This window comes from Rhinopithecus roxellana, chromosome 19 (genome assembly GCF_007565055.1).
Source record: "Rhinopithecus roxellana isolate Shanxi Qingling chromosome 19, ASM756505v1, whole genome shotgun sequence".
Lineage (NCBI taxonomy): Eukaryota > Metazoa > Chordata > Mammalia > Primates > Cercopithecidae > Rhinopithecus > Rhinopithecus roxellana.
The window spans coordinates 34008215-34022312 of NC_044567.1; the positions used below are offsets into that span (position 1 = coordinate 34008215).

Sequence of the window (14098 nt, forward strand, 5' to 3'; positions counted from 1 at the left end):
TGTCCTGCCATTAGCCGAGAATCTACAGTGTGCACACACAACCTCATTTTAGTTTTTCTTTACAGAAACCTTGTAAAATGTGTGTGGGCAGCACAGAGACCTTGGGCAAGTTAACAGTTTCCTCATCTGTAAATAGTGATTTATGGAAAGCACCTGGTGCATGGTGAGTGTGCGAAGAATGGTAGTGATTTTACTAATATCATTCCCTTTTAATTTGAAACTCTGAAAAAACAAGATACCTTACTTCCATACTCTTTCCATTATGCCACCTGCTTCTCTGAAGGATGAGGGGGGATAAGTCAGATTCCTTGGAAGAGGAGAAAGAAATAGGTATGGAGAGGCTGATGACTTGATTTGGCATTACAGCACACAGGAGAGCCCTAGTCCCTTGAACCTTCTATGAGCTCAGGGGTAGAGCTGGGGCCTGCGTCCCCAGGGTCCATGGCCCTGCTGCTCATTTCTGGCAGAATTAAGGACTGCTCCTTGGCTCTCTTTCAGTTTGCTCTCAAAAAGTGCTTTCTCTTAAGGAGATACAAAGGGATGTCCCAGATTAGGGACTTCCATAGTCTATCTCTAGTCTGTTTGGCTCTCCTGTAATATCCTGCCCTCAGGCCCTCTGATTTCTGGAAGTCCTGGAACTTAGGAGTTCCTAACTCTACCTTAGCTCCCACTGATTGCCAGTGTCCAGTACAGGGAGGGCACAGGCATCTTGTGGGGAAGTTGGATTTGGGAGTAGGACCAAACATACTGATCGTACCTTTTTTCCTTGTAAAACAAAGTATAGAAAGAAACTGCCATAAAGTCTTGGTTAATGTTGATATGCAGAAAATATTGAGAGTAATAATTAACTGATGATTAAATGACCTTTCCTGAGTGCTTATTCTGTCCCAAGTACTGGTTTAGGCCATTTATGTGCATTAATGCACATTGTAGCAGGGTAGGTGCCATTATTATTATCATTATTATTTTGAGACTGTGTCTCAGTCTGTTGCCCAGGGTGGTGCAATCTCGACTCACTGCAACCTCTGCCTCCCAGGTTCACGCCATTCTCCTACCTCAGCCTCCCGAGTAGCTGGGACTACAGGCGCCCGCCACCACGCCTGGCTAATTTTTTTTCTATTTTTAGTAGAGACGGGGTTTCACCGTGTTAGCCAGGATGGTCTTGGTCTCCTGACCTTGTGATCTGCCCGCGTTGGCCTCCCAAAGTGCTGGGATTACAGGCGTGAGCCCCTGTGCCTGGCCATTATTCTCTTTTTTAAAATTAGCCGGGCGAGGTGGCGGCGCCTGTAGTCCCAGCTACCCGGGAGGCTGAGGCAGGAGAACGGCGTGAACTCGGGAGGCGGAGCTTGCAGTGAGCTGAGATCCGGCCACAGCACTCCAGCCTGGGTGACAGGGCGAGACTCCGTCTCAAAAAAAAAAAAAAAAAAAAATTAGGAAACGGAAGCCCAGAAGAAACTTGGCTATGGTTATACAGAGCCAGGATGTAAAGGCAGCAGGCAGGCAGACTCCAGAGCCAGAGTTCCAATGACAAAGGATTACAGGAGGCTTGGATTCTACAAAATTGTGAAACCCTGTACTTGATAATAACTGAGGCCTAGAAAGAACTACTTCTTCCCCCAAACACATCCACAAGGAGCTTTAAGTACTGCTTTTTGGATGTGGGTGGAGAGAGGATTGAAAAAATAATAAACTGTAAAGTATTAGGAAAGTAGAGAATGATATGTAGAATAAGATAAATAGCATGTAACCCTACTACCTAGAGGTAAGCTCAAAAAAGTGCTCAAAGGTAATATGATCAGCAGTTTTCTCCCTACAGGCAAAAAATCAAAATGGAGAAGTAAATTATGAGCAGAAGGTTGCTTGTTGGGCATAGAATCAGACCGAGGGAATCTGGGGCTCATTCATTAATTCATTCACAATACTTAGGGACTACTGTCTGCCGAGTACACTGTGCTTGGTGCTTAGGACTCAGGGGTAGATGATATGACACATGCAATTTAGTGGCGCGTGTGTGGTGGAACAGACCTAAGATGGCTACAGACTCACCGTGGGCCTGGAATACTCACGATGGGGTGGCTAAAGTTGTCCGTGACCATGACTGCTGGGGTGGGCACTGCTGCCTTTTGCTGCTGTGATTCCCTTTTTCTTGTTCTGTAAAATTGGTCACTTTCTCCATTTGCGAATAAAGGAGTTGAGCCTGGAGGTCTTTAAGCACCTCTCCAACTGTAACATTGCACTTCTTGTTTTGTTTTAGGGTTTTTTGGTCCCAGGGAACCTCATTTTCAGAGCAGTGGCTCATGCAGATCCCGAACCCAGTTAATGGTCATACCTTTCCCTAAGTTTACGTTCATTCTATCCTCTGAGATTATCTTTGAAGTCTCATTACATAGATGTCTGTAAAATCCTTCAAGCTATGGACAGCCAAGGTCAGAGGCACATTTTGTCATAAGTGGCTGTTTCTAAACTCACAGGTTTGAGATACATGAAGATAAACCAGATTCCTTTATGTCGATTTCCTTCCAGTTCTGCCTTCTGAGGACCCTGCCGTTTCCCAAAAGAGGTGTCTTGAGAAGGAAAATGTGGCTGCTCTTTGCCGGACAGCAGAGTCCCAGGTGAGTTGGGGATTTTCCTCTCTTCTCGGAAATCTTATTTTAATTGAGTTGGGGATTTTCCTCTCTTCTTGGAAATCTTATTTTAATTCCTGAAGCAAATTTCTTTCTCTTAGCATGAAGCTTGTCAACCACATCAGCCACAGCAGTTTGAAAGGAAGGGATCGAGTGGGTGGGATGGACTGCCAATGAGATGGCGTTCCAGTATTCCTCAGTTGTATGGCAGCAGCAGTGAAGGTCAGGCGGCTTGGTAGCCTCGCCCATCAGTTGGCAGTGTAGAGAAAGGATGGAGGCAGCGGGGTGGGAATGAGGCCTCTTTAGCAGATAATTGAGGAGCATAACTCCTAGAACATGGTTGGGTGAGAATCAAGCTTCTTTTTGTTCACTTGAGACATTTGGCATAGATATGCGAAGGCACGTGAGGCATTTCTTCCATCTTAGAATATTTTGGGGAGAAAAGATGTACACAAATCTATGTGGCATAAACCAGCAGATTTATTATTCTTAAGGACCTTATTATTAAGGGCCTACTGAATAATAAAGTGTCTTAGGGAAAATGCTTTTTGGACTTGGAGGATCAGGAGCAAATGTGTCTGGCTGAGAGAGATTTAGGAAGGTTTTATTCATTCAACTAGCATTTTAAAGTTCTTTTAAGCAGCTCCTAGGCTAATGAAAGTTGTAAGATTTGATGTGGGCCCTGAAGGCTGAGTAGAATCTTGAAGGATTTATAGAAAGTTAGTGACATAAATGACTTAGAATCAAAGCAAGATACTGATTCCTCTGGCACAGGAAAAAAGTCAGTACATTGAAATCACGGAGATGTTGTTCCACAAAAAATTAAAGGCTTCTTATACTCAAAGTTCTTTCCTAGATATGATTCTCAAGTTTGGCCTATTTCTATTTTTTTTTTTTTTTTTTTTTTTTTTGAGACAGAGTCTCGCTCTGTCGCCCAGGCTGGAGTGCAGTGGCGCGATCTCAGCTCACTGCAAGCTCCGCCTTCCGGGTTCACGCCATTCTCCTGGCTCAGCCTCCCAAGTAGCTGGGACTACAGGCGCCTGCCACCATGCCTGGCTAATTTTTTTTTGTATTTTTAGTAGAGATGGGGTTTCACCGTGTTAGCCAGGATGGTCTCCATCTCCTGACCTTGTGATCTGCCCACCTCAGCCTCCCAAAGTGCTGGGATTACAGGCGTGAGCCACTGTACCCGGCCAGCTTGGCCTATTTCTTAGTTACTTACTTACCATATGTCTCTCTCAATTTACTTAAGTTAACCTTAAGGCCAGCTGAACAATACACTTGGGTGGGAAGGCCACATTCTCAATCTGACCTTTTTTTTACAGGGCTAAATCACTTTGTTTAGTTGACAGATGTAATGGGCCTTTATTGCTCAAAACTCTTGTTAGACTTACTTCACACTGTTTGAGATCTAGAAACAGTTTTGCTTTTCCAACCATGTGAGGCCTCAGATGTCTGTACTCTATTCTCTTTTGCTTTGGCTTGAAAATTGACACATTGTTTCCTGAACTTAACTCATTCTTTCTTTGCCAGACATATCCAGGAGCATTCTACACAAAGAGCATTCTGGCGGCGCTTTCCAAGCTGTTCTAGAGCCACAGGCCCAGTGAGCATTTGCCCTGCCCTCATAGTTGCTAATTAGTTTGCCAGTGTATATTAAGAGTCTACATCTTTTGGCTGGATGCAGTGGCTCATGCCTGTAATCCCAGTACTTTGGGAGCCCGAGGTGGGCGGATCACCTGAGGTCAGGAGTTCGTGACCAGCCTGGACAACATGGTGAGACCCCGTTTCTACTAAAAATACAAAAAAAATTAGATGGGCGTAGTGGCTTACGCCTATAGTCCCAGCTACTCATGAGGCTGAGGCAGGAGAATCGCTTAAACATGGGAGGTGGAGGTTTGCAGTGAGCCGAAATCATCGTGGCCACTGCACTCCAGCAACAGAGTGAGGCTCCGTCTCAAAAAAAAAAAAAAAAAAAAAAAAAAAGAGAGTCTGTGTTTTTCCAGTCTTAAATATTCTTTTCTTTGAAGCGTGCCACCTGACTTTCAAGCCAGTGCCACCTTTGTGTTTGAACTTTTTATTACGATATCTCCCAATTGAAGCTGCTAATTTCTGAATTAGTTTGGGTTGGCTTACTAGTAACTGTTGTAACCAATAGACCCAAAATATATATGGCCTTAATACAATAGAAGTGTATTGTTTGCTGTCATAGCCATGTGACTGGGTATATAGATTGATAGGATGGCCATTCAGGGACCTGAGCTATCTGAAGCTCTAGCCTCTTTACCACGTGGCTTCCAAACTCACTCTGGGGCTCATGGCCCTACCAGCCAGTCAGAAGGGGAAAACAGCATGGAAGAATATACGTGAGTCAGGCCTGGAAAGGACGCACATCACTTCTGCTTGCATTCCGTTGGTTAGGATCTCATGGCCAGGTCTAGTTGGGAAATGTTTGTATACCCAGAAAGGAGAGGAGGAGGTGTATTTTCATGGACGGTTAGCAGCTCCTAGCACTGTTCTCAAACATTTAGGTTATTTAGAATGATTTTGCTATTTTGCTATTGTAAGGTATAAATAGATGTGATTCTTTGTTTATAACTCTCCATATTTCTGATAGTTTTCTTTTTTTTCCTCTTTTTTTTTTTTTTTTGATACAGAGTCTTGCTCTGTCGCCCCGGCTGGAGTGCAGTGGCGTGATCTTGGCTCACTGCAAGCTCCGCCTCCCGGGTTCACACCATTCTCCTGCTTCAGCCTCCTGAGTAGCTGGGACTATAGGCACCCACCACCACGCCTGGCTAATTTTTTTGGTATTTTTAGTAAAGATGGGGTTTCACTGTGTTAGCCAGGATGGTCTTGATCTCCTGACGTTGTGATTTGCCCGCCTTGGCTTCCCAAAGTGCTGGGATTACAGGCATGAGCCACCGCACCCTGCCAATAGTTTTCTTGTAATTGAGTCCTATATATAAAATTACTGTAAAATAAAACTATCAAATTATGTCAAAGGGGTATATGCGTTTTAAGATTTTAAGATTCTTTAATATACGAATCAATAAAATCTTGTCTTTGACACTGTGAACATAGTTTAATCTATTTCCTCTCCATCCCATTAGTCTCCCCTAATTATGCCTCATTTAACTTTTTCTTCAGAACCCCATGCAGGTGTTTCAGGGCTTTGTGTCATTCAAGGATGTGGCTGTGAACTTCACTGAGGAAGAATGGAGAGAACTGGAGCCTGCCTGCTCAGAGTCTTGTACAGAGATGTAATGCTGGAGAATTATAGGAACCTGGTCTCCTTGGGTAAGCTTGGGTCCTTCCACCCCAGATTGACCTTTCAGGATACCTTTGTCTTCTAAAGATTCCCTTGCTTCTATTAGGGGATGATAACAAATGAGGCTTTGATTATTTTCCCCCACAGAATCCAGATCAGATCCTTAAACTGTTTCTCACCCTACTTGGGTAGAAATTATTTAATTGCTTTTGACAATTAGTTATTTCATTTTCTCCTCTCTAACATGCAACAGAGTGGGACTGAGAATAGGGTGGTCCTTTCTCTTTTGAACTTAAAATTACATTCTGTTTGTGTCTCTTAGTAGGATGTCCATTTTCCAAACCTGCTATCTCCCAATTGGAAGAAGTGGTAAACCCACGAACGCACGTGCAGGAGACAGGTGCCAAGAAGCAGCTGTACAGGCAAGTGAGAACAAGGCAGATTGCATCTTTAGAAATAAGAGTTAGGAGTTCTTCCCAAATCCTCCAGGCCTGTAGAAGATGTTGAATCCACCTGCAGTCTCATCTTCACTTGACCACGTCAGAATCCTAATAGCTTACCCCTCTATTTCTTCCCAGACTCAAGGAAGAGACACTTCCTGCTTAAAGTTATAACCCCAACGCATGATCCAGAGATCACCTTTGTGCCTCATCCTGAGGCATTTTATGAAGCTATTCCCCTTTCCTCTTTAGTAGCTGGAATCACTTCTTTATTTACTCTGTCCTCATTCTACCTAGTTTTCTACTGTCTGAGAAATACGAAGAGAAGGAAATAATTTGAATAATTTTAAGGTTATAAAATTGACATAATTTGTTGTATAGATTTGAGAGGTGAGGGAGTAACAGACAAAGAGAATTCTCAGGTTTCTGGTTTGGATGTGTAGGTGAATGGAAGTTCTCTTCCCTGAGATGGAGAACACAGGAGAAGTAGCAAGTTTAGGGGGTGGAAGATGAGTTCAGTGTATCTTAAGTTGTTTGAAGTGTCTGTAATAAGTCTAAACCAGTGGTTCTTAACCAGGGACAAGTTTGCCCCCCAGGGGACATTTGGCCATGTCTGAAGTGTGCTATGGGCATCTCATGGGTAGCGTCCAGGAACCAGGGATGCTGCTAAGCATCCTACAGTGCACAGGACAGGGCCCCACACAAAGACATGTCCGTCTAAAATGTCAATAGTGCTGCAGTTGAGAAAACCTGCTCTAAGTGGTGACGTCTGGAGGCTAGATGAATATAAGGAGGACATGCCAAATGTATCTTAGTAAAGGAAAGAGATCTTAACTGGTGGTACAGAGTTGGGAGTTGCCTGAGAATGGATGGTAATTGAAGCCATGGAAGTGGATAATACCACCCAAAGAGCACAAAAAGAGTTGCAAGAGAGCCTGGAACCCTAATGAACACAAACATTCAAGTATCTGCAAAAAAATAAATAAATACACAAATATACGTATATAGTATATAGTACATATATTTTATAGTATATATGCAAATATATATGTATATATTTACTAAAACTATAGTTATAATTTCAGCCTTAAGGAAGGGGGAAACAAAGAAAATTCTAAGAAAGGGGAGATGGAAAAAGCAAAATAGATTCCTCATCAACAGAAGATACAATTATATAATTTTATAATTTATATTCTATTATAAACATAATATATGTATGTATATATGTATATATACATATGTGTATATATATACACAGGGCTTCTCTCCAGTGTGGATCCTCTGATGTTGGGTAAGACGGGCAGTTCTACTGAAGGCTTTCCTACACTCCTGACAATCAAACGGTTTCTCTCCAGTATGAACCCTCTGATGCTGGGTAAGAGATGAGCTCTGGCTGAAGGCTTTCCCACAGTCTTTACAGGTGTAGGGTTTCTCTCCAGTGTGGACTTTTGTATGTTTTGTAAGAGTTGAGCTCTGACCAAAGGCTTGACCACATTCTTTACACTTGTAGGGATTTTCTCCAGTATGAGTTCTGTCACATAAATGTGGCAGAGCTTTCAGGTGTAGTTCAGCCCTCATTAGACATCAGAGACTTCACAGTGGAGAATCTACCTGAATGTTTGGGCAAATCCACTCAGACTCTTCATTTTGTTAAATACCAAAGAATTATACTTTCCTAGGTTGTTACAGTGGCGATGCTTTTCTATTATATTTTAAGGGATGAAAATTCCCCCCTCTTCTAACCTAGTTATTTTCTCCTGCAAAGCTGTCAGAATATCAGAAATCCAAGTGAAGAAATACTGAACTGAAATCTGGAATATCCTAATAGACTCTAAAGCTCAATTTTTTTTTTTTTTTTTTTTTTTTTGAGACGGAGTCTCACTCTGACGCCCAGGCAGGAGCGCAGTGGCCCGATCTCGGCTCACTGCAAGCACCGCCTCCCAGGTTCACGCCATTCTCCTGCCTCAGCCTCCCAAGTAGCTGGGACTACAGGCGCCCGCCACCACGCCCGGCTAATTTTTTGTATTTTTAGTAGAAACGGGATTTCACCGTGTTAGCCAGGATGGTCTCGATCTCCTGACCTCGTGATCCGCCTGCCTCAGCCTCCCAAAGTGCTGGGATTACAGGCGTGAGCCACCGCGCCCAGCCAAGCTCAATTTTTGTGTGTATACGTGTGTATTTTTATCTGTACCTGAAATGACTGATGTCACCATGCAGTAATTTTATCCCCCTCCCCTGGCCTCAGGAATAAGCCAAGAAATTCTAGCTGTGCAGAATTGAGCTTGTTGCCCCTTCTTGTACTGATGGAAATAGTGCCATGTCCAAACAAAATAGAGAAGGTCATGGCTAATTACATATCCTAATACCACCTTCCTATAAAACTTTGCTATAATCTATAGTAATTCCTGCCCCCAGCTCATACCCTCCTGTGGGCAGCTTTTGTCTGCTTTACCTCATCCCACTGTTTTGTGATCACCCCCCAGAAGATGAGGGACCCAGTTAATAGGCCAGATGTCAACACTGATGACATTTCACACACCAAGAGAACTTGAAAGTTTGCTACTCATACACAGGATTTCTGGGGAGAGCAGGATAGATGAAAGCTGGTCCAAAATGGCAAGAACAGAGAGGAGGCTGGGCCTTCAAAGTGGCTAGGGAGTGGGGCTGGAGAGCATTCAATCTGTGGGCTTGAGGGATTCAAGCTTCCCGCCAGTGCTGGGAGCTCAGGAGATGCCCATGGATTTCTGTATCTAAAGTACCAGGTGTGTGGTGGGGCAGTGTAGGGAAGGGGAGAATAGAAAATGGTGGAAGCTTAAATGCTGTCAGTGGCCAGACATTAAAAAATGGGGCCAAACTCTGTTACATCTACGTTCTCAGAAAATCTTTTTTCACTTATCTCAAAATAGCTCTTTAATTTTATTGTGTCTTCTTTTTTTTTTTGAGACAGAGTCTCGCTCTGTCACCAGGCTGGAGTGGAATGGCACGATCTCAGCTCACTATAACCTCCGCCTCCTGGGTTCAAGCGATTCTCTTGCCTCAGCCTCCTGAGTAGCTGGGACTACAGGTGCCCGTCACCATGCCCAGCTAATTTTTGTATTTTTAGTAGAGATGGGGTTTCACCATGTTGGCCAGGATGGTCTCAATCTCTTGACCTCATGATCCGTCCGCCTCGGCCTCCCAAAGTGCTGGGATTACAGGCATGAGCCACTGTGCCCAGCCTATTGTGTCTTCTGTTGATGAGGAATCTATTTTGCTTTTTCCATCTCCCCTTTCTTAGAATTTTATTTCTTTTTTTTCCCCTTCCTTAACGCTGAAATTATAACTATCACTTCTCAGAAAGTAAGAACCATTTATCTTGGAAACTGACAGCCTTACATAGTAACTATTATGCAATCCCAACAGAAGAGTTAGGGAGAATTTAGTCAACACTTTTAGAAAACATTTTAGAAAAAAATAGTCATATGAATTTGTATCAGACTGTCACCAGATTAAGTTACTTGAGGCTTCCTGATGAAAATTCCTGTATATGGCTCTAAGAAATGTTATGTGTACCTAATAAAGCCAGGCATTATTTTTTGGTTACACTGTGACTCAATACATACATGCAAACTTTTTTTTTTCTTTCAAATCTTCCTAAGCTTAAACTGATGTTAGAGTCACTTTTTAGGTTTCCATGAATTATTTTCCCTGCCTTTTTTTTTTTTTCTCCTGTTTTAGGTGCATTTCAGTTACCTGAGAGTAATCCTATTGTATAGGATTGGAGTCCCTTGACTTTCCCATATCATTCCCAATATACTAGCCAGAACCTGAGATTTCCGTGCTTTCTATTTTTCTCACTAAAAGGGCTATTCTGAACTCTCTCTTCTCAGCTGCTTTCCTATCCTTCTCTTCTATTTAAAGAAGTTCGTGTTAGTACAGCTTGAAATTCAACAGGGCTTGAATTACAGAAGGCACAACTGAATTTAAAGAAGAAAAGATTTTTGTTCTGAAAATTAGTGGTGAGACAGACCACTCTGAATAAATGGTAATATCTGGAAATAATTTTTGAAATGCCCAAAATCCTTAGTAATTTTAAGAAATTGAAACGGGGTGGAGAGGATCATCTATAAGAGTGTCTGCATTAGAATAGGACTTCTTAAAGTAATGTTTGTTAACAGTTTCGGTAACAAGGTCATTTCCGAACATTGTTCCTGGTGCCAGTTATCTTTGGATTGGTGGAAATCATTGTTGTTCCTTCAGAGGTCTCATCTGTGGTAATTTGTTTTAGAACTAAAAACTCAAGACAGATGTCCTTGAACTAAAGGTCTGTCCTAGAATGGGTGGATTGCATGAATTCGCGGATTGTACTATAGTGAATTTGTATAATTCTCTTGTAGCCTAAATATAATTTGGATCCAGAAATATTAAAATTTTGAGGACATCATAGTGACAAAATATTTTAAATCAGAACAGTTCTAGAAATGTTATGACTGGGACTGGGACTTACAGAGCCTTTTTGGTTTTCTTTCAGTTTACTCTGCCTGTACTGTTAGTAGTGTGGTCTGTGCTTCTACTCTCCTCTCGGATTTGTTTGTTTGTTTGTTTGTTTGAAACAGGGTTGGCCGGGCGCGGTGGCTCAAGCCTGTAATCCCAGCACTTTGGGTGGCCGAGACGGGTGGATCACGAGGTCAGGAGATCGAGACTATCCTGGCTAACACGGTGAAACCCCGTCTCTACTAAAAAATACAAAAAACTAGCCGGGCGTGGTGGCGGGCGCCTGTAGTCCCAGCTACTCGGGAGGCTGAGGCAGGAGAATGGCATGAACCCGGGAGGCGGAGCTTGCAGTGAGCTGAAGTGAGCTGAGATCCGGCCACTGCACTCCAGCCCGGGCAGCAGAGCGAGACTCCATCTCAAAAAAAAAAAAGAAACAGGGTTTTGCTCTATTGCCTGGGCTGGAGTGCAGTGGCGCCATCACAGCTCACTGCAACCTTGAACTCCCAGGATCCTTGATCCTCCCACCTCAGCCTCCTGAGTAGCTGGGACCACAGGCAAACGTCACCATGCCTGGCTGATTTGTTTGTATTTTTTGTAGATGGCATTTGCCATATTGCCCAGACTGGTCTTGAACTCTTGAGCTCAAGCAGTGTGCCCACCTTGGCCTCCTGAAGTGCTGGCATTACTGGCATGAGCCGCCATGCCCAGCATTTGGATATTTCTATAACAGGATTCTCTCTTGTGTGCTGTAGTGTGGACCACACTTACCCTTCATGATGGAGAATATAATTCCTCTCCTTTTATCACCTAAGCTAAAGCTCTATGTGTTTGTTTGGTTATGGTAAAGTCTGGGGCAGGGTTTTGATTTGGAGCTTTAGATAGTACATGTTCTGATATTTTGATCTCTTTTTGGTAGGTAATCTGGATTCTTTAGTTTTTAAATCGTGTCTGATTTTCTAATTTATATGTTAAAATTGCCTGTATGCTTGGCTGATATGCGTCCAGTGAAGGGAAAATTGATTTACATGTTAAATTAATTCCTCCAAGCAAATTATCCTGAATAATTTGCACTGTTGTGATAAGCTAACTAGGGTGACCCCAGGCTTGATTGGAGGATTGCAGGAAGAGATACTTAGTGATTAAAGCAGGGCTTTCTGTCTTTTCGGAGGAGGCATTAATACTTGTTAGGTTTTCTTTAAGTTAAGAGGCAGTTGTCACTTTATCACTCTTTTCAGTTTGTAAGTTAGTCTCCTTTAGGACCCAGCTTAAGGTATCACCTCCACCCTCACCTCTTCCTTGTCCACTGTCACTGAAAATAATCTCCTCCTCTGAATACCAGTACTGGTCACTGTTTATATCACTCACATATGCCTATGAAACATGACAGTTCTGGTTTGATACTAATGTCCGGCCTTATTCTCAATGTTAACATCATCAGGGATCATGATTTTAACATCATTGTCATCATCAGGGAAACCTCTCTTTGTTTAGGTCTTTTGTTGCTGATTCTACACAAAATAATACATACGGTTAAAAAAGTCACATGAAATAGAGTTTTTCAATGAAAAGTCATTCTTCTAGGACCTTTGACCTATTAGATATATATCATATATTTGATGACTGCTGGGTATGTTTTGCCAAGAGTCATCTATGCAGAATACAGTGGCTTGAGATAAACATCTCAGGAAAAATCATCTCCTACTTACATTTTACTTAACAAGAATTCACCCATATGTACCAAGATATACCCCTCAAACCGAAAGATAAATTAGTGTAATTAAGAATACTATAAAATTGGCCGGGTACGGTGGCTCACACCTGTAATCCCAGCACTTTGGGAGGCCGAGGCGGGTGGATCACAAGGTCAGGAGATCGAGACCATCCTGGCTAACACAGTGAAACGCCATCTCTACTAAAAATACAAACAATTAGCCGGGCATGGTGGCGGGCACCTGTAGTCCCAGCTACTCAGGAGGCTGAGGCAGGAGAATGACGTGAAACCAGGAAGCGGAGCTTGCAGTGAGCCAAGATCGCGCCACTGCACTTCAGCCTGGTCGACAGAGTGAAACTCCATCTCAAAAAAAAAAAAAAAAAAAATACTATAAAACTATATTTTGCACACCTGCATAAAATTATATTATTTATTTATCTATTTATACATGAGTTATTATCAGAGCTATACACAAAACTAGCTGTATTTTATGGGCAAATTGAAGGATTTATAAAGACAATATTGGTACTGCCCTATTTTCATCTTGCACGCTGACTACGGAAGTAACCTTGTGTAAGAGCGTGACTCCAGTGAATCTAGAGGCCCAGCCAGTTCATTCGTGTGCTAGTTTATTCCTCTCCCTGAATGTTTTTGCTTCGTTTGCCAAAGTTGACTGTATCAGACGATATGCCAATTTATCCTAGTAGGAAGATTGCTAGGATACAGCAACATGGTGAATTAAGAAGCACTCCAGATTAATCCAAGTCTAAAAAAAAATCCACTTAACCTTAATCAGCTTCATATATTAGGCCTGGAATAAATATGACTATAGTGCAAGTGGGAAGACATTAGACAATATTCATTTGTATATTATTGATATTAGATGAGGCACACTGACAAAAACAAAACCCTAGAAATACAGTAATTGTATAGTGAAGTCATGGCTTAGGATTCTTTGCTTATATCATGGTTTTTATAGGATCCCAACACTAGAAATTAAAAAGATTCCCAGTAACACCAACTTAATTGTATGTAGAATAATTCTTAATGGAGAAGATACTTACAATTGTATAGAAAGCCTACAGTGGATCGTTTGTTATAATCCCTGTTCATAGATTTTAGAACCAAAAGGGAACTTTGAATATCTAATATGGGCCTTTTATTTTGCGAGTGAGGAGATGGAGATTTGGAAAGGTTAAATGATATACCTATGCTATTTGGGGTGAAGGCAGTGGATAACGGAGCTGAGCTTCCACAGACCTCCCCGCTCTGCATGAAAAAATGACCTTTCTGTGACATGTAGACCATAGAGAGCGTCTGGGAGAGCAATGGGCGTAGGGACGCTTGGCAGTGGAGGAAATTAGTGGCTGAATGAGGGACAGAAGGGAGCTGGTAGTAGTTACTGGCTGGAGCGCTGTGATGAGGCCATGGTACAGAGTGCTTTGAAGTCCTGCCCTGGGCCTGGGAATGGAGTGTGGACACATGTGATAGGCTTTTCATCCTTGTTGCTTCTGCCCTGTGGCAACTGGGGATTTACTGGATGAAAATGGGTTTTCTTGTCACTGAATTTAAACTGCAGAAT

General features: G+C 42.5%; 1 protein-coding gene across 1 annotated transcript in view; it reads left to right on the plus strand.

Annotated features, from left to right (window-relative positions):
* TRIM16 (tripartite motif containing 16) overlaps nt 1–14098 on the plus strand; it is a 53659-nt gene that overhangs the window by 905 nt on the left and 38656 nt on the right. The window contains exon 2 of the mRNA XM_030922843.1: nt 2524–2612. Within this exon, the coding sequence (XP_030778703.1) occupies nt 2524–2612 (89 nt within the window). The remainder of the gene's footprint in view (nt 1–2523; nt 2613–14098) is intronic.